Source organism: Berghia stephanieae, chromosome 11 (assembly GCF_034508935.2).
Source record: "Berghia stephanieae isolate SIO BIC M18660-M18661 chromosome 11, UCSD_Bste_1.3, whole genome shotgun sequence".
Classification (NCBI taxonomy): domain Eukaryota; kingdom Metazoa; phylum Mollusca; class Gastropoda; order Nudibranchia; family Aeolidiidae; genus Berghia; species Berghia stephanieae.
Window position 1 is genome coordinate 19,129,705 of NC_088370.1, and position 21,445 is coordinate 19,151,149.

Below are 21,445 nucleotides of genomic sequence, written 5' to 3' on the forward strand. Positions count from 1 at the left end.
TGCCATCCGGAAGTATAACGGACAAAAACACAAAACTGTGTGTATTCATGAACGTTTATAGTCGGGTTAATACAGTTCAGTGAGCATTACTCATAAACGCGGATGACAAGAAACAATAACAAAGTTCCGAGTGACGTCAACTTCGAACTATCTATGTCATCTATATATTATTATTTGCTTACTGATAATCATGTCGGTTCAACACGTTTGTACAAAAAATTTTCTTTGGATGAATAAAGTATTAGATATTATTATTATTATTATTATCATTATTATTACTATTATTATTATTATTATTATTATTATTATTATTATTATTATTATTATTATTATTATTATCATTATTATTATTATTATTATCATTATTATTATTATCATTATTATTATTATTATTATTATTATTATTATTATTATTATTAGCATTAGTATTAGTATTAGTATTATTATTGTTATTATTATTATTATTACTATTATTATTATTATTATTATTATCATCATCATCATCATCATTATTATTATTATTATCATCATCATCATCACCATCATCATTATTATTATTATTATTATTATTATTATTATTATTATTATTATTATTATTATATAAACCCACGACACGCCGCACATCATCATTTGCTATTTTTGATCGCACAACGCAAGGTTGGTAAGGGGCCGGATAACAGCAAGGCATAGCGCAGGTTATTCTGTTGTTTTGTGCGAATCGGACGTTCGAACGAGTGACGATTGAATCATAGTATAGAAAGAATGCGCTTGGCCAAGGAGTTCACAACATTGCCATCCGGAAGTATAACGGACCAACACACAAACTCTGTGTAACCATGAACTTTTATAGTCTGGTTAATACAGTTTAGTGAGAACAACTCACAAACGCGGATGGCAAAAACAATAACAAAGGCCTAAGTGACGTCATCTGCATACTATCTATATTTTGCAATCCGCGTTTATGAGTAATGCTCACTGAACTGTATTAACCAGACCATAAAAGTTCATGGTTACACATAGTTTTGTGTGTCGGTCCGTTATACTTCCGGATGGCAATGTTGTGAGCTTCTTAACCAAGCGCAAACTATCTATAACAAAACGATGGCTACGCTCAGAGTAGACGTGCACTGATAACCCAATTTATTATGGGATCATTTTTGTAATGGAAATCTCAAACAAAAAGACAATAAATACAACAATGTTAAACTAGGCCCATAATTGTGCTCGGATGTCAGACCTGTATATATATACACGTCGCTCAGAGTAAATATTATTAGCAGTAGCAAATATAAAATAAGAATAAATAAATACATATCTTTATGAGTTACCTACATTTTCTACCTTTTTAAATTTCAGAGGCAACTACTGTGTGCTTTTCACCGGACCTTCTAAGGATGTTTTAGTTCAAATTGGTTCAGACTTTACCACAAGACACCATGATGACCAAACAAGCCTTATCTACAATAGACTCTAATCAATCGCTTTTGGGTTAAAAATTGAATGAAGTTTCAAAAAAACAACCAATTCGACATACATGGCCTTGGCAAAATGCTTAATTATCAATGAGGATTTCCAACGTGATGGTGATTCGTTATGTATTATTCAATGTTGTTAGTTTTCCTCGGATCCGCGGAAATCCGCGATTTGGAGTCAGAGTAGACATTTCCTTCTTTTAAAGAATCACATTCCCCTAATCAAATGACCTGGAATTGAGATATTTGAGGTGTGGTGGAACAGTTTCCTACTCTCCAGAATTAAGGTAGAATATCAATAATAATATATGATCTCACTTGCTCTAAAAGTGGCGGTTAATACGGTGACTTCAAGGCAATCGTTCAAAATATTTCTCCTTTCTGTCTTATTGACACAATCAACACTGAATTATTGTCCTTGGAATATCAAGATAACGTATGGTGGAACAAATAGGTGCAGTTTCCAACTCTCCGGCAATACGTGGAGTACAACATGGTACAATGGCGATTTTGTCTTGGAGTTTTAACGCACTGACGGTAGCAACTTTACTTTTTATTTCTGTGAGTGGTAACGATGATTCATCATTGTCGCCGTTAGAACAATTCTGTGACACTGTGCTATTGGCAATCACTGATTGTGGCCTCCAAAACTTCATTTTCATCAGTGACGTCAGTTCTCAACGTTTTGACATGCAAAGCGTGATGGTTCATTCTCTGGCAAAGAGAAATGCTATTTTTATCCACTACGTCATCGACAAGTACACAACAATGGATGACGTCAATCAGATCGTGCAAAGTCATATTGTAGATCAACACATTCAACATACGACGTTTCTTATCACAACTTCGCGTTTTGATGACGTCATGAAGGCTGCGATTGAATTCTCCAAGGAAAATCCTGCCAGTCAAAGGGGACAACTCTGGTTTCACACCACAAGATGGTTGATTATCACATTCTGTGCCAGAGAAATTGAGGATTTCATACTAAATAATAATAATCATATTTCTATGGACCATGTTACTTTTGCAATCCCGGACAAAAACCTCACTTCTCTAATCGCCACCAAAGCAGACTCTTCCCTTCCCATCCTATTTTACACTCTTATGTGGAAGTCGGACAGAACTAGAAAATTAGAAACGATTACTGGCTACAAAGATTATTTGTCTCATCGGTGTTTTTTGTTTCCTAATATTCGTTATCACCTAAACGGTCGGCACATGAAAGTCATGACCAAAGTCCACTGGGGTTTTTTCGTCTATATTGAAGACAACCCTATCACCAAAATGCCCGAATATCAGGGATTTCTACCAGATGTGCTCCATGCCCTGGCAACGTCCTTGAACTTCACCTACACCGTCATGCCTTATCCTGCTTCTGTTGACGATCAACCCACGTGGGACGATGTAGTATATAACGTCACTTCCGGTGAAGTTGATTTCAGCTCAACTGTCTGGTCGTATTCGTGGATTGACGTATATAACATTTGTGTGACGTACCCAGTTCTTCACGATACGTTTAGCGGTGTGTACCGTCGTCCTATTCCGTCAGATGAATACATGTCTTTTTATATACTGTGTCCATTCCATTCGTTTACTTACGTTCTTCTTCTCGCATCGCTCGTACACACTTTTGTCATTTACGTGCTAATCGTTGAGGTGTGTTACAAGAACGAAAATGACACGGTCCCAAGAAACCCATTCAACATAGAAAGAAGGAAAAGTAAATTCCTCGATAGGAGACCTAGCAACCTCGTTCAAAATGCTCGCAAAAGAAAAAGTTACAATTTCATGGGTAGACTCCGAACACTTGCCTGGTCTTTGGCGGCCTCTGTTCTCAACCAAGCGTACCTTCCTCGACCGACTCAAATGTCTGCACGACTTCTGCTCTTTCTGTGGAGTATCGCCATGGTAATTTTCTCTGCGATCTATACTGGAAGTTTAACAGCGGAAATGATAAACTCAAGCGATAAAGATACCCTGGGTTCTTTTGAAGAACTTGTTGACGGGAGTGGATACAACTGGGGAACGACGCATGATTCGATTATAGACAAAGTAATGCGAAACAAGACGGAACAGGACGGTCTTTTGTATCAACTTAACAAATATAAGAACAATATTCCAGATGGTGTGAACGGGGATGTGTATTTAAGGTTAAAGGATGGAATAGAAACGCTGCAAAATCGGTTTGTTCTCATTCATTTTAAGATCGTGTTGAACCAAATAGTCGGCATGATGGATAACCCCGATGATTACCTGTTCATGAAAGACTCTTTACTATCCGCTAATCAGGGTTTTATTGTGAGCAAAAATTCGGAATTGGGATACATCTTCTCTGACAAGTTTCGGAAAATGCACGAGTCTGGCGTGATAGATCACATGTACGAAAAATACGCCCACGGAAATAGGACCGTGTCTCCGATGACACACGAAGGTGGGACAAATCGGAAGACCTTGACCTTAGAAAACATCAAATGGCCCGTGATCATCATTTCTATCCTAGTGGCGTTGTCTGTTGTAGTTTTGATACTGGAAAAATTGTATCACCCCGTGAGTAGAATTAGATTCTCCCAGGGGGTGGCTAGTTGATTGTGATTTCGAGGAAGCTGGATGAGATATAGGTTTAAATCAATCACCAACTGCCTGTCGATGGTAATATTAGGGCGAAATGCGTTTGTCGCCGATTTTGTTCCTTAGTTGTGGCCAATGACGTGAACACTATATCTGGTTAGCAGATGCTGTGACTATTTTAGCACGTAAAACTTCTATAATGAAGACAAGTCATTTGTGAGACTTTTAGTTGATCTCAAACTAAATACACTGATAATGTGCTCTTGGAATCTACATCTGTTCCCTATTTGAACCAATTCCCCTTTGTCTTCCTTTTTCTTGGGTACATTAATTGTAATTCTAGAACTTTTTACTACCCTTATTCTTCCTTTTTACTGGCGCTGATTTGACCTTAATGTGTTGTAAGCGCCGTAAAACCCGTAAAAACATAACAACTAAAAACAGAACCGGAACATAGGAAGGTATGACGTCACGACTTTTGCTTCCCATTGTCTTTCGACCAATAATCAACCAGTAGATTTTTGACCAATCAAAACATGGAATTTGTGACAAACATTCAAACGTGTTCGGACAAGCATAGCTGGTTGTTTAGAAACAATAGCGTGAATGTAATCGACCTCTCTCTGATCATTGTTGTTGTTTTTATACCGCCAAATGGGTGACTAGTTATCACACGATTTTCTCTATCATATTATAAACGTTTAAGTTTGCACATAGATAGTTTTCTGTTAGTTCTATTGATCAAGCGGTAAAACGGTGGGTATTTTACTTAGACACATACCATAGATAGTAAAACCTGTGTTGTGGGCTATGTTTACCAATCACTGCCATTGTCTACATAATGACAACTGTCCGAGAGGCGTGGTTATCTAAGTGTCTATTCTTGGTACGCACAAGTTTACATTATGTCATCTCATATCCCGTTTTGTATCGCAGGTTCACGTGCTGCAGATGGTGTTCTATGTCGTCATCTTCTTCATTTTTGTTTTCCAAGTGACAATGATTATTTCTTTTTTTTTTTTTTATTCCACTTTTCTCCATAAATTGTAACTCGTAATGATATCATGTTTACAATAAAGTAGAAAACGGTGGGGGCTGCCTGAAGCCGGTGATCGTAAAATACTAACGAAAGAGGCTTCGTATGGGATTGTTTCCATACGAAGCCTCTCCATTTTCACTCTTTCGTTAGCATTTTTACAATCATAATTTGTGACGGTGGATTTGCCAGGGTTCAAATTTCAATAAAAATAAATACATTCTTTAGAAAAAAGGAAAATATAAAGGAAATATTTAGATACGCATTTTCGAACATGTGTTTTGTTCAAAGGTGATGAAATTGGAAGAATATCAAAGATTGCAAAATATTTTCGCACATTTTATTGGTTGGTGTGAAATAAGGTGTGAAAGACCAAAGATTGGTAATTATAAATAATCACTTGGTGCGCATTAATACAAATCCAATGTTTTTATTTTATTTTATTATTGGGGGGGGGGGGGCGTCAAATTGTTATTCAAGCAGAGATGGAGAAAGATACAAATTCCAGTGAATAGAAGCAGCAATGCCATGCAATTGATTACATCTCACATGTAGGGGTGGAATAAACGTATTCTTTCATTTCTTTGTATTTATTAAACAAGTTAAAATTTATATCGTACGATAACACAGACTCTCGAGCTCGTAGTGTTATTTGGCACGATAAAAAATAACTCGTTTAATAAATACAAAGAAATGAAATAATTGTATATTATATCATAATGAATCAAACCCGACGTGTACATATATGCAGGTCTGACACCTGAACGCAATTAATTATGGGCCTAGTTTAAGATTGTTGTAATGGACAATATTCTGCGTCATTTAAAAAAAAAAAAAAAGATTTCTATTACAATGAGCCCATAATAAATTGGGTTATCAGACCTGTGGATAAGTGTACATCGATCGGACCCTTAAAAGTGAATATAAAATAAAAAAAATTATCAGAAATACGAATTCATTAAGCGTTCTGCAATGTAAGAAAGTCTATTTATTTCCCACAACAACAAAAAAATGGAAAAAATTGAGGTTTTTATATAGTGCATTATCCACTATCCGTACTCAAAGCGTTTCACAAAGGGTCCGTGGCCACAGCAACAAGTAACATGTACAACGATACATGACGCCTGTTAGGCGATAATACATTTTTTTCCGGCAGAGACAACAGTGTTAACGGCCAGGTACTCATTTTACACCCGAGTACGATGAGAGAATGCGAGTAAAGAGCATTTTCCAAGGACTCAACTCTGCGCCGTGCGAGGCTCGAATCCAAGAGCGTGCGATCCGAAAGCGAGTGTCATACCACTAGAACACATAACCGCACGACCTGGTGATAATATGAGCTCCCAACCTAGAACAAAAATAACCACAAAGAGCAACGTACACTTTTTTGCAGGTCTGATAATTAAAAAAACCCCAATAAAAACATAAATACAGGGTGTCCATAGATAGTACGCGCTTGGCTAAAAAACTCACAACATTGCCATCTGGAAGTATATATAGTATGCGCTTGGCTAAGAAGCTCATAACATTGCCATCCGGAAGTATAACAGACCAACACACAAAACTGTGTGTATCCATGAACGTTTATAATCAGGTTATAGTTAATACAGTTCAGTGAGCATTACTCATAAACGCGGATGGCAAAAAACAATAACAAAGACCTGAGTGACGTCATCTTCGAACTATGTATAAAGTCTGGGTACATGGTAAAAGTATAAATTCCTCTTTAAAAACTCTATCTTATTCGATTGGGATGTAAATGAATTGCATTTTAACTATACATGACCTCTTCTTCATTGAAGAAAAGCATCATTCAGTCAAATCTCCACAATCTATAGCATAAATGAATAAATAAAAAATAGGGAAGTACGACATGTACCCAGACTTTCTGGACCCCCTGTATATGTGATCCATCGTCTTTAAAACGATATTATGTCGGGATGAACCATATGCTACAAAGCCAAAACTGAAAAACTTGAATTATTGGAATCGGTATCCTGAAATATCATATCCATTCTCCTCAAAAAATCATATTATAAACACAACCCAAGTCTGATATTTCTGGTTAAAAATAGTCAATTTTTTGCATCTTAATCATCCCGACTTAATACCGTTATGAGGCGTAGGGTCACATATTACAAACAAAAAAAAGGAAAAAAGAACACGACAGATCGACGATGATTAAATTAAATTAATTAAATTGAGCTTTTATATAGAGCAATATCCACTAAATGTGCTCAAAGCGCTTTACAAGGGGTCCCTGGTCAACAGCAACATTTAACATGTAGGACGGGACATAACGCCTATCATGCAAAAATTACAATTTTTTGGACAAAGACAACGCTGTTAACGGCCAGGTACTCATTTTACACCTGATTACGGTGAGAGAATGTGAGTAAGGAGCCTTTTCCAAGGACTCAACTATGCGCCGAGCGCGAGACTCGAACCCAGGACCTTCCGATCCGAAAGCGAGTGTCATACCACATAGCCGCATGATATAGTAAATGAAAATCCATTAAGGAACTTGCAAATCAATTTAGATTTAGGGTAATTCCGTATAACGGCTTCCTGTTCACTCTAAATGATTATTGACACAATCTGCTCGGCCATTAGGATCAAACAGACGTCTGGTGCAAAGGGGAATAACTGACGTGCACTTATTTGCAGGTCTGGTAATCCAATTCCTTATTGATGGGGTCCTTGTTGTAATGGAAATGTTAAAAATAAAAAAAAAATAAAAATGACGCAAAATATTGTCCATTATAACAATGTTAAAGTAGGCCCATAAGTGAGTTCGGATGTCAGACCTGCATATATATATGATGAGAGCAACGCTCGATAACAACGTTGTAGAAGTCAAACTATCTTAATTATCTTTTAAATGTTTATATATATATATATATATATATATATATATATATATATATATATATATATATATATATATATATATATATGAATCGTGTTTGATACAAATATGGTACGAAAAGTGCTCGACATGTAGTAACGGAGCGAATTATTATTTAAAATATTTACCACAATGTTTGGGGCAGTCTACATCGATGTTTCAGGCTTAATTTGCCATCTTCAGGACTGAGTTGTTTTGTTGACTGTTGTTGTTTCTTGAAGTGGTTCCGGTTTGAAGTTAATTAAGAGGAATTTGCGCCGATGGGGACACTTTCCGTAGATCTCATTTTTCATGTTGAGTGTGGCTTCATGAGGTTGTTTGATTATGGTATATTTTTCTTCCAGGCATAAGCTACATTGTTTTGATGTTGGTGTGTATCCTGTTGCTTTAGATAAAATTTTCCATGAAATGTTGTGGTCTATTTTGTTGTCTTTTAATTTCCAAATATGTTCGCTGAGTTTTGTGGATGTTTTTTTGTTAGTGTTTCTAAATGTTGAGGTGTGGAGGTTGTATCTTGTTTTGAAATTATTTTCTGTTAGTCCTACATATTTTTCTTGCTTGTTTGTTTTAGTTTCTGTGACTGTGGCTTGGTAAATTAAACTTGATTCTAAGCATTGTTTGTTTAGCGGGCAATGTTCTTTATTTCTGCAGTTGCATTTTCTAGTGGGTGGGTTTTGCTCTTGTCGGTGGTTTATTAATATTTTTTTGTTGTGGCTTGAAATTATTTGTTCTATGTTGCGCATACACGAGTAACTTATTTTTATGGTATTCCTGTTGATAATTTTATGTAGCTTGTGGTTTTTTGGAAAGTGTGTATCAATTAGTTTCAGGAACTGCTGTCCTATCATATTGAATCGTGTTGGATACAAATATGGTACGAATAGTGCTCGACAACAAACCAAACTCATGTAACACACAGTCCTGACGATGGCTGAAAAGGCCTGAAACATCGAAGTAGACTGACTCCAACATTGTGGTAAATATTAAAATTATATATATAATATATATATATATATATATATATATATATATATATATATATTATATATATACATGCATGTCGGGAATCACCCATGTTGTCCATCAAAAATGAGCAAATTGGTTGTTGATAATCTTTGCCCAAGGAAAACAAAAACGAAAATGCCTGAAGCAGGGTTCGAATCCAGGACATTCCTTGTCACAGTGCAATGCCATGAGTTAACCACTCAGCCACTTCGTTCTCTTTTTATAAGATATTTGAATCACCGATGGGCTTTTCACCAGCCTTCTCCCTCCCTGCCTTTGGTCAAAACTGATTATCTGAGTGATCGACCCAGAGCAATTTATATAGACCATTTATATAGCGCAATAGGCTTCAACAGTCATGACGTCACTTCCCTCGTAATGACGCTTGGTAACTTAGTAACTTGCTCAAAACTATCGGAACAATGGCGGACGCCCTTATGAAATATTTCTCCGACGAGCATAAAAGTGTATCCAGAGGAGAAAAACATTATAAATATGATCATGTTTTTACTTTTATACATTCTGATCACATGACATATGAAATGAAAAGTTCTAGCCAGCATGAAGAATAAAAAGTGCCCATTTTATTTGTTTAGAACCAGGCTGCTCGCCGTTGCTGGGCGACGTGACATCGGACTAGTGAATTCAATTTCCACTAAACATACTCAAAGCGCTTTACAAGGGGTCTCTAGCCAACAGCAACACTTACTTAACATGTAGGACGAGATATGACGCCTGTTAGGCGATATTACATTTTCTTTTCAACAGAGACAACGTTGTTAACTGCAAGGTACTTATTTTACACCTGAGTACGGTAAGAGAATGTGACTTAAGAGTCTTTTCAAAGGACTCTACTATGCGCTGCTAAGAGTGGGAATCGAACCATGGACCTTTCATTCGGAAGGCGAGTATAGCGCACGACCTTGTGATGTGTGAACTCCTAATCTAGAAAAAGTAGCCTCCAAGAGCAACGCACATATATTTGCAGGTGTATTAACCGTACGCAATCATATTCATATGTTCTTAATTTAACATTGTTAACTCACTCAACCTTAACACCGACTATATCCGTAGTTTACCCGGGTTACTTTTACCCCATGCCTATTTATTACATTTTTCTGAGACAAATTATAGGCATAGTATCAACGCTATTGTTTTTAGTTTTTACATATATATTAATGGTAATTGAATAAAACTATCTATGCACGTGCTCATTTTAAATAAATATTTTGAAAAGTAGCAAAAATCTCTAGGATTGAGTGAGTTAACGGGACTATCAATAACAAAATGTGTTATCAGACCTAAAAACAAACACACGTCGATCGAGAGCTTTTTAGATTTAATGATAACGATGCTTCTAGGATTGAGTGAGTTAACGGGACTATCAATAACAAAATGGGTTTAATCAGACCTTTAAAACAAACACACGTTGATCAAGACTTTTTTAGATTTAATAATAACGTGCATCTAGGATTTAGAGTGAGTTAACGGGACTATCAATAACAAAATGTGTTATCAGACCTAAAAACAAACACACGTCGATCGAGAGCTTTTTAGATTTAATGATAACGATGCTGTCCTATTGATTTGTTTCTCTTCAATCGGTGGTCTGATATATGTGGCCGGTCGTCTCTAAACGGTATGATGTCGGGATGGATGGGGCACGACGTGCCCTTATTTATAGGTCTGATAACCCAATTCATTATGGGCTCATTGTTGTCATGGAACTCTTTGTACGACGCAAAATATTGTTCATTACAACAATGTTAAAAAACTAGGCCCGTATAATATGTGTTCGTTCGGATGTCAAACCTGCATATATGTACACGTTGATGGGATACCAAAACGTGAATTATTTAGAATCAAAATTATGATGAGACATACAAACTTGAGTGTTTTCCAAAGTAAGGAATTGGATGTATCCTTCGTCATAAGGAATTGGATGTATCCTACGTCATAAGGAATTGGATGTATCTTACGTCATAAGGAATTGGATGTATCCTACGTCATAAGGAATTGGATGTATCCTTCGTCATAAGGAATTGGATGTATCCTTCGTCATAAGGAATTGGATGTATCCTACGTCATAAGGAATTGGATGTATCCTACGTCATAAGGAATTGGATGTATCCTTCGTCATAAGGAATTGGATGTATCCTACGTCATAAGGAATTGGATGTATCCTACGTCATAAGGAATTGGATGTATCCTACGTCATAAGGAATTGGATGTATCCTACGTCATAAGGAATTGGATGTATCCTACGTCATAAGGAATTGGATGTATCCTACGTCATAAGGAATTGGATGTATCCTACGTCATAAGGAATTGGATGTATCCTACGTCATAAGGAATTGGATGTATCCTTCGTCATAAGGAATTGGATGTATCCTACGTCATAAGGAATTGGATGTATCTTACGTCATAAGGAATTGGATGTATCCTACGTCATACTACGTAGGTATCCCGTATGCAGTCGAGATTTTTTCTGACCGCCCCCCCCCCCCACCCCCCACCTGTTCACCCAACAGTGAATGGGTTGCCGAGTCTGCTGTTAGATTTGGCGGAAAAGTGCTTTGTGATAGATTAGAGTCCTATCCAAAGGATGGTAAGCAATTGCTATTGTCGGTTTCACGTTATAGAAACTGGGATAAACTCCGGCTCCATGGGCCGAATGACTCTGAAGTACTACTTTCTTTTATTTTCTTTTTTTTTTTTTTTTTTTTTTTTTTTTTTGGGGGGGGGGGTTGCCTCGTAGAACAATAACCTGAAATAACCTCTGTGTTTTGAACTTTTAAACTTTCTTTTTGGTGATTTTCAGGAATCCAAAATTCTCGATTCCACAGGTGATCGATCTCGGTCGCTTTGCATGTGAAGCGAGTGCGCTACCAAGTGGGCTATCTGAACCCTAGAAATACAACAGAAACTCGAAGTTCTGATTTTCCGTCTCATCGAACGTGTCTGATATGAATATTTTCAAGATAATTTCGCAAACACACAACAGCAGACAATATTCACCACCACGGCCTCCACCAGCAGATAAAAAGAACAAACAAAAGATAAAAACTGAGACCAAAATAAATATGTCAACAGTGACGAAAGTTTGGGTTTTTGTTCGGGTTTTTTTTTTTGGTTGGTTTATTTTCTTCGTTTTTTGTTTTTTTTTTTTTGTTTTTTTTTTTTGTTTTTTTTTTTGGGGGGGGGGGGGGGGTTGGTTTTTTTTTTTTTTTTTTTGGTTTTGTGATTGGATTTTTTGTGTGTGTGTGTGTGTTGTTGTTGTTGTTGTTGTTGTTGTTGTTGTTGTTGTTGTTGTTGTTGTTGTTGTTGTTTTGTTTTGTTTTTTTTTTGTTTTTTTTTTTTTGTTTAATTCTATTTGCTTGTTTGTTTGTTTTTTTGTTTGTTTTTTTTTGTTTGTTTGTTTTTGTTTTTGTTTTTTGTTGTTTTTTATTTGTGTTTTATTATTGGGGGGGGGGGGGTGAGGTTGAGGCTTTTCAATTTAGGTTTTGTCTTGTTTGTTTTTTGATTGTTTGTTGTTTTTTTTAGGAGGGAGAGAGGGATATATATATATATATATATATATATATTATATAGAGAGAGAGAGAGAGAGAGAGAGAGAGAGAGAGAGAGAGAGAGAGAGAGAGAGAGAGAGAGAGAGAGAGAGAGAGAGAGAGAGAGAGGTGGTGTTCATCACGTAACGTGTACTTTTTTCAGGTCTGCCAATCCAAATTATTATGGCTTCATCGTTGTCATGGAAAAACTCTCAAACCAACGCAAGCTATTGTCCATTACAACAACAATAATATACAATCTGGCCCATGATCGCCTTCTGTTGTCAGACCTGAAATTATTTGCTCTAAACCAGTAAACTGCCGTACTCTAGAAAAACACGTATTTAAAAGTTTGGCCAGAAAACTCGACCTTCAAATATCGATCGATTTAAATGACTCTCATCTTGGCAAAAACTCACAATCCTGGGACTTCGCGAAGTCTTCCATCAAGTCCCAGGTTTAAGGGTTTGGTTTTCAAAACCCTCTCCTTACCAACTATAGGAAAATCGTCACATTCGTAACGATACAACCAACATTTTTCTTATTCAAGTTTATTTTGGTACATCATAAAATTTAAAGATAATGAACTTCTGTAAGAAATTCTTTATCGGAAGAATATTACTGCTTTTATGCTTGAGTGATAAAAATCTATTTTTGTGTTAGTTTGGTGTGAAGTTTAGGGTAAAATCCTGAAAATGGCTGGTAATTAGAGGGTTAATGTTAATATTGAAGCAATTACTACAAGGCAGAGACGAACGGACGTGGGGAAGAATTCATATCAACATCAAATCGATTCGAAGAAACTGCATTTGTAATTCTGCCCTACTCTGGAAAAACCCATATTTAAAAATTTGGCCAGAAAACTCGTCCTTCAAATATCGATCGATTTAAATGATCCTCATCAAGGCAAAAACTCTCAATCCTGGGACTTAAGAAAGTCTTCGCGAAGTCCCAGGTTTGAGAGTTTTTTGTCAAGATGAGGGTCATTTAAATCGATCGATATTTGAAGGACGAGTTTTCTGGCCAAATTTTCAAATATGGTTTTTTTTACAGAGTAAGACAGATCTCTAATTGTCAAATACAAATATTTAATCCCCGTCTTCTTTTATTTATATCCTCCCTCTCTCTCTCTCTCTCTCTCTCTCTCTCTCTCTCTCTCTCTCTCTATCTATCTATCTATCTATCTATCTATATATCTATCTATCTATCTATCTATCTATCTATCTATCTATCTATCTATTTATTTATTTATTTCTATCCTCTATTTATCCATCTATCTCTCGATCTATCTTTCTGTCTATCTATCTATACACCTGTTCGCTATTTGTCTATCCATCTATATGGTTCTATATTTACCATTTATATCCATCAATAAATCTATTGTCTGTCTATCTTTATTATTAAATTAGTTATGTATCTATCGTCTAAATATGTAGTGTATTTATAAATTAGTATTAGTATCTAGTAGTATATAGTAGCATATAGTAGTAGTAGTAGTAGTAGTAGTAGTAGTAGTAGTAGTAGTAGTAGTAGTAGAAGATAGTAGTAGTAGTAGTAGTAGTAGTAGTAGTAGTAGTAGTAGTAGTAGTAGTAGTAGTATAGTAGTAGTAGTAGTGTAAGTTAGTAGTAGTGAGTAGTAGTAGTAGTAGTAGTAGTAGTAGTAGTAGTAGTAGTAGTAGTAGTAGTAGTAGTAGTAGTAGTAGTAGTAGTAGTATAGTAGTATAGTAGTAGTAGTAGTAGTAGTAGTTAGTAGTAGTGTAGTAGTAGTAGTAGTAGTAGTAGTAGTAGTAGAGTAAGAGTAGTAGTAGTAGTAGTAGTAGTAGTAGTAGTAGTAGTAGTAGTTAGTAGTAGTAGTAGTAGTAGGTAGTGTAGTAGGTAGTAGTAGTAGTAGTAGTAGTAGTGGTAGTAGTAGTAGTAGTAGTAGCTAGTAGTAGTAGTAGTAGTAGTAGTAGTAGTAGTAGTAGTAGTAGTAGTAGTAGTAGATAGAGTAGTAGTAGTAGTTAGTAGTAGTAGTAGTAGTAGTAGTAGTGTAGTAGTAGTAGTAGTAGTGTGTAGTGTGTGGTGTGTGGTGGTGTGTAGTAGTAGTAGTAGTAGTAGTAGTAGTAGTAGTATAGTAGTAGTAGTAGTAGTAGTAGTAGTAGTAGTAGTAGTAGTAGTAGTAGATAGTAGTAGTAGTAGTAGTATAGTAGTAGTAGTAGTAGTAGTAGTAGTAGTAGTAGTAGTAGTAGTAGTAGTAGTAGTAGTAGTAGTAGTAGTAGTAGTAGTAGTGTAGTAGCAGTAGTAGTAGTAGTAGTAGTAGTAGTAGTAGTAGTAGTAGTAGTTAGTAGTAGTACTAGTAGTACTAGTAGTACTAGTAGTTAGTAGTAGTAGTAGTAGTAGTAGTAGTAATAATAGTAGTAGTAGTAGTAGTAGTAGTAGTAGTAGTAGTAGTAGTAGTAGTAGTAGTAGTAGTAGTAGTAGTAGTAGTAGTAGTAGTAGTAGTAGTAGTAGTAGTAGTTGTTGTTGTTGTTGTTGTTGTTGTTGTTGTTGTTGTAACAGTTCCATGAGCGACACTAACAATTATAATAATTGGCCAATAGGAGCAGATCAAGATCATTAACAGGTAATACCGGACTGCTTACAAGTACGAAAAATTCGTAGAATTACTCATTTTTGGCTCCAACTTTAGAACTTCATAATCATCTCAAAGTCCTTAAAACGTATTGAAAATTAATGCTGATACCAGAATGCATAATTTTAATGATTTCGAAGTGTTATTTACTTATTCGAACCAGCGACCACCTGAGCTCTCGCCTTTCGGGCTTGTACCATTACGTAGAAGTTAGACGTCTTTTGTAGTTGTTTCAGGTGACTATACAGTGTGTTACTGATGCTTAGATTTGATGGGAGGAATGTACATCTCAAGTCTTGTGATGGTTAATTGTTTATCCAAAAAGTCAACTATAGCGACTAATATCTTCATCTCATAAAAACTGCGAATTTTTTTTTTAATTTTCAGGTAGACAGGTCTGGGCTAACCCCATTTACTTGTCAAGAGGTAAGTACACCAGTGGTAATAATTATACAGGAGTCAATCAATGACCACTTGACCACTGACTCACAATCCCATGGTCAAGTCGATAGGGTCAATATTTGTCTATATATGCCACGCGTTTAGGTAAAATACTCACAACATCCGCCAGCCACATAAAACGTACCTACACACGACCACTACTACCAGTAGTAGTAGTAGTAGTAGTAGTAGTAGAAGAAGTAGTAGTAGTAGTAGTAGTAGTAGTAGTAGTAGTAGTAGTAGTAGTAGTAGTAGTAGTAGTAGTAGTAGTAGTGTGGTGGTGTGGTGGTGGTAGTACTAGTAGTAGTAGTAGTAGTAGTAGTAGTAGTAGTAGTAGTAGTAGTAGTAGTAGTAGTAGTAGTGTGGTGGTGGTGGTGTAGTAGTATACTACTACTACTACTACTAGTAGTAGTAGTAGTAGTAGTAGTAGTAGTAGTAGTAGTAGTAGTAGTACTAGTAGTAGTAGTAGTAGTAGTAGTAGTAGTAGTAGTAGTAGTAGTAGTAGTAGTGTTGGTGGTGGTGGTGGTAGTAGTAGTAGTAGTAGTAGTAGTAGTAGTAGTAGTAGTAGTAGTAGTATAGAGTAGTAGTAGTATAGTAGTAGTAGTAGTAGTAGTATGTAGTTTGTAGTAGTAGTAGTAGTAGTAGTAGTAGTAGTAGTAGTAGTAGTTGTGTAGTAATAGTAGTACTAGTAGTAGTAGCAGTAGTAGTAGTAGTAGTAGTAGTAGTAGTAGTAGTAGTAGTAGTAGTAGTAGTAGTAGTAGTAGTAGTAGTAGTAGTAGTAGGTGGAGGAGGAGGAGGAGGAGGAGGAGGAGGATTAAACAGGAGCCAATCAATGACCACTTGACCATTCACCCACAAATCCATGGTCATGTTGATTAGGTCAATATTAGTCTATAAAATGATTACGTGACCAATCCCGTCGAATCGGTGTTATGTCAGTGAACATACGTAGCAGGGTAGCACGTAGCACGTAATGATCGTCCTTTGGTCGGAAAAAAATAATATTTAGGACGATGAATCTGTGAAAACGAGGAATACGTGAAATGTGTTCAAAGAAGAGAGGGCAATGTGTATATTTAAGATAATATCAAGGTTAGTACAAGGAATTCGTCACTGTCTGCAAGTTGAAATGGTTACCGTACACAAAACCCTGAAAGACCCAAACTCACTCATCACCACCCCAAACTACACAAAAAAGAAATCAGATAGGTATGCTACACGTAGATGTAATGCGACACAATACATACAACCATTTACAAGAACAGACACATACTAACACAGCTTTTCCCATGAACAATAAATGACTGGAATGTCCTGCCACCGGACATAACGAACGCTCAATGCTTAGAAACTTGCAAATGAGTTTTGAATGCATCTGCTCGTCAAAGTAATCTGTGGAGCTTCCCTGTTTGGTTGGACTGTAACTGAACATTTGCAGTGCTGGGCCCGCGGGGTCTTTTGCAAATACAAGCCATTGAAGATTGAAGATGGTTTGACAAAGTGCCAAACACTGACCTTTGGACAAGAACAAAACAAGAGCAAATGGATGTCCGTGTCAGGTGCAGAAAGGGGCGATGGGTTTGCCATACCCTTCAGAAGGAGCTCTGTGACATAACCAAGCAAGCTCTTGAACGGAAGCCGCATGGCAAGAGGAAACGGGATTGTCTAGAACAGACTTGGAGGAGGAGCCTTCACCAAGATTTGTGCGCCTCCAATCTCACCTGGAGAGGCAAAGGTATGTGTCAATTATAGACGAAAAGTGCTGTTGAGCAGCTTCTTATGGTGCGCACACTACAATGTTATGACGATCGATCCAATCATCAAATTCTTTACCGCACTCGTGCACCGTCGCAAACCCACCCGGAAGCTTCGTCACAACACACCGTTCAACTAGATGCTCTGCGGTTTCGGGCTCGTTGCCACAACGGGTACATGTTGGACAGGTGGAAAGTTCCCACTGACGAAGCGATTTTGCCGTGAGGCAGGTTCTCGACCGAAGCCGATTCGCTACCACCCAGTGTCTCCTCTTACTGGTGGAGAAGCCTGGCAACTTCTCCCCCCGTTTCGGGCAGTCTATGTCCCCACCCGCTCGAGGGATGATTCGTCCAAACCGACTTCCATCTTTGAGGCCCTCTGCCTCGCCAGGAGCCAAGAGACGTAAGTCAAGTAAGACACGAGGAATCCGTGAAAACAAGGAATAAGAGGACGAGGATGTGTAGCACCCTTTATGCCATGTGACCCACCGTCTCAAAACGGTATTATATTATTATTATTATTCCACCTTTGGTAAAATAAAAAGAAAAAAAGAAAAAAAAGAAAAAGAAAGTCTTTTCATCCATTGCTTCACGCCTATGGAACGCACTCGGTCCTCGGACAAAGTCCTGTGAAAATGTATCATCTTTCAGTAAATGTCTGGAGACTGAGTTGTTCCGTTAGTCTTATTTTTTTATGATAAATATGATTCAGTCACTAGCTTATATATCCATTCCCTGATGTCTTGTCACTGCTACCCTCTCAGTCAAGGATTCCGGTCATGTTCAGGACAAAAATAAAATAAAAACTCGTTAAAAATAAACTTTTTGTCCCCCTCACGTCTCGATCTATTATTTCTTGTGTCAACAAATCAAAGTCTGGTTAAATAAAACACAAATAGGTTTCGTTCTCTGCTCTGCCATAGTGGCCTTCTTTCATCGCTTCTATGCGACCCCCCCCCCCCCCCCCCCCCCCCCCCCCCTTGAGAAAGAAATTGTTGGTTTCGAAATAATGACAAGACTATGTTAGCATCATTGATTGATAAAGAGCGACGCACTCAACAGGGGAGGCTACTGGACTTTTACCCATCGCTCTTTTTCAATTGATAGATTGTTTCCCTTGTAATAGGCGAATGAGACTATAATAATACTAATATTAATATACATAATATTAATATGTAGTTCCACACGGCCTGCCGGGAGTAATGAATGAAACATTGGGAGGTGCATTGAGCATGGTAAACTCACGACAATGCAGTATAATATATTTTTTTTTTCTTCGGACATTATTAAGGATTACGCCGACTGAGGACGTGGAATAATCCAACAGAAACGAACGTCTCGGCCACAAAAAATGTGAGTGACAATTTGTATTCTATATATATATATATATATATATATATATATATATATATATATATATATATATATATATATATATATATATATATATATATATATATATATATATATATATATATTATATTATTATTATAGATATTAACACTTATTTTAGATACTGTATTTATTGAATACGAGTACGGGTCATTGAATCAAGTTGTTGAACAGTTGTACAGACTGACAAATACCAACATGCTAGAAATACCGTCAAACCAAATAAAATAATTAGTGTCATTCCAACAATGTTTTAACCCTCTCCATACCAACTATAGTAAAATCGTCAAATTCGTTACGATACAACCAACATTTTTCTTCTTCAAATTTCTTTTGTACAACATAAAATTTAAAGAAATTGAACAGTGTGTTGTATGGTAGAGCATGTTTTGCTTTCAGAAATTATTTATTGCAAGAATTTACTGCTATTTAGATAAAAAATCTTTTTTTTTGTTTTGGTGTCAGTTGGGTCTAAAGTTTTGGGGAAAGTCCTGAAAATGGCTGGTAAGGAGAGAGTTAAACAGTTTATAATTTCTACCAGATCCACATGATCAGGTACCCCATCATTGCTGGGTGGACAGGCAAGGGAGGGGGGATGGGGGGGGGGGGGGGTTGTCAGTGAAAAATCTTGACTTCCCCTGTTTGTTTGTTTTTAAGGGTTTTACGGCGCTTGCAACACATTAAGGTCATATCAGCGCCAGTATAAAGGAAGAAAATAGGATAGTAAAAAGTTCTAGAATTACCATTAAAGCATCCAAGAATAAGGCAGACAAAGGGGAATTGGTTCAAAAGGGAACAGATGTAGATTCCAAGAGCACACTATCAGTGTACTTAGTTTGAGATCACCTAAAAGTCTCATCCAGACACAAGCACAGGTCCCCACTAAGAGGAATACACTCAAATGTTTACAAATCATATACAATACATAAACAAAACATAATACAGTGCACAACAGAGAGATGATTTACAAGGAAAAAAATATCATCTCCCAAAACTAACTATACATTTGACTGTTTCCCTCCCAGCCAAGGTATCCGACCAGGGCCAGGACGAAACCAAATAATCTCACTCCAAGACAAAGACAGAAAGCATGTTGGAAAACAGATATAGGAGATAGAAGACACACACAGTAAGTGCCCCCCCCCCCCCTGCCCACTATGGGAGGTTGACTTCCCCTGGGATCGACGTGTACATATATGCAGTTCTGACATCCGAAACCACTTTTGGGGCTAGTTTAACATTGTTGTAATGGACAATATTTTTGCATCATTTTTTAAAGATTTCCATTACAACAATGAGCCATAAGGAACTGGGTTATCAGACCTGCAAATAAGTGACATCGCCTGAGATCAATCTGGGTCCATTTGTATGTGAAGCGAGTGCTCTACCAACTGTTAATGTTTATTTCCACTTAATTATAACAAATTTAAGAAACACAAGTTTTAGTTCATTAATGTTTTTATTAGTATTATTCAATTTGTACACATTATTTTTTTCAAATTTAACCTTCTCCTTACCAACTATAGGAAAATCGTCACATTCGTTACGATACAACCAACCCTTTTCTTATTCAAATTTCTTTTGTACATCATAAGATTTGAAGAAAATGAACTGTGTTTTGCAGGATATGTTTTGATACAGAAACTATGCATCGCAATAATTTTACTGGTATTATGTCTGAGTGATAAAACATCTATTTTGTGTTAGTTGGGTGTGACGTTTTGGGGAAAATCTTGAAAATGGCTGGTAAGGAGAGGGTTAAATAACAACAACAACAAAAAATGAAAGTTTTAAAAAATATTAATTTAAAATTTGGACAAAGGATTCATGCCAATCAATGTTTAAAAAATAAAATTAAATTAAAAAACATAATTACAAGAGCACAAATGTACACAATTAATCTCTCTCTCTCTCTCTCTCTCTCTCTCTCTCTCTCTCTCTCTCTCTCTCTCTCCCTCTCTCTCTCCCTTTCTTCTCTCTGATACACACCAGCAAACCTGCATCTCATACACATTTTATAAACCAACCTTATTCATCCTCTAAATTTTTTAATTATAATAATATATAACCCTAAGTTTAAAGTAAACCTCAGAAAAGCTGCCAAATTCATTTTTGTTTAAGCCCATTTTAAAAAATAACCCGGTTTGTTTTTTGCTTTTTAAAGAGAAGAAAAAAATCGTGAGCCAATACATAGCTCAAAATAATATGCACAAAATGTGCTCAAATTGCTTTAAAAGGGGTCCAAAGCTGACAGTATCAGTTAACAGCAAGTAGGATGAAACATGACGTATGTAAGGCGCTATAACAATATTTTGTTCACAGAGATAACACTGTTACAGGCCAGGTACTCATTTTAAACCTAAGTACAGTGAGAGAATTTGAGTAAAGAGCATTTTTAAAGAGCTCATTTTTTAGGCTGCCCACAAAGAGACTCGAACCAAGGACTTACAGGTTTATAGGCGAGTGTCATACCACAAGATCATAAAGCCACACAAAGAAGTTTAATACGCTAGTGACATATACATCATGCCTATTAATGTTTTAATTGGTTAGCGTCAATCGCCGTTTTCTGTTGATTTCTAACATCCCCACGTATAAATCTGAGTCTTGTTTTCTTTCTCTTTTTCTATTATTTTTTAATAGTCATCATTTTCTTTTGTTTTAATTTTTGAAGGGTTTACGGCACTTGCGACACATTTAGGTCATATCA

At 36.5% G+C, this 21,445-nt stretch overlaps 1 protein-coding gene across 1 annotated transcript in view; it reads left to right on the top strand.

Moving 5' to 3' along the window:
- Positions 1–6,024, top strand: part of LOC144956566 (glutamate receptor ionotropic, delta-2-like) — a 15,250-nt gene extending 9,226 nt beyond the window's left edge. The window contains exon 2 of the mRNA XM_078887148.1: positions 1,357–6,024. Coding sequence (XP_078743274.1) covers positions 1,911–4,058 — 2,148 coding nt within the window. The 5' untranslated portion in view covers positions 1,357–1,910 and the 3' untranslated portion in view covers positions 4,059–6,024. The remainder of the gene's footprint in view (positions 1–1,356) is intronic.
- The last annotated feature ends 15,421 nt before the right edge of the window (positions 6,025–21,445 follow it).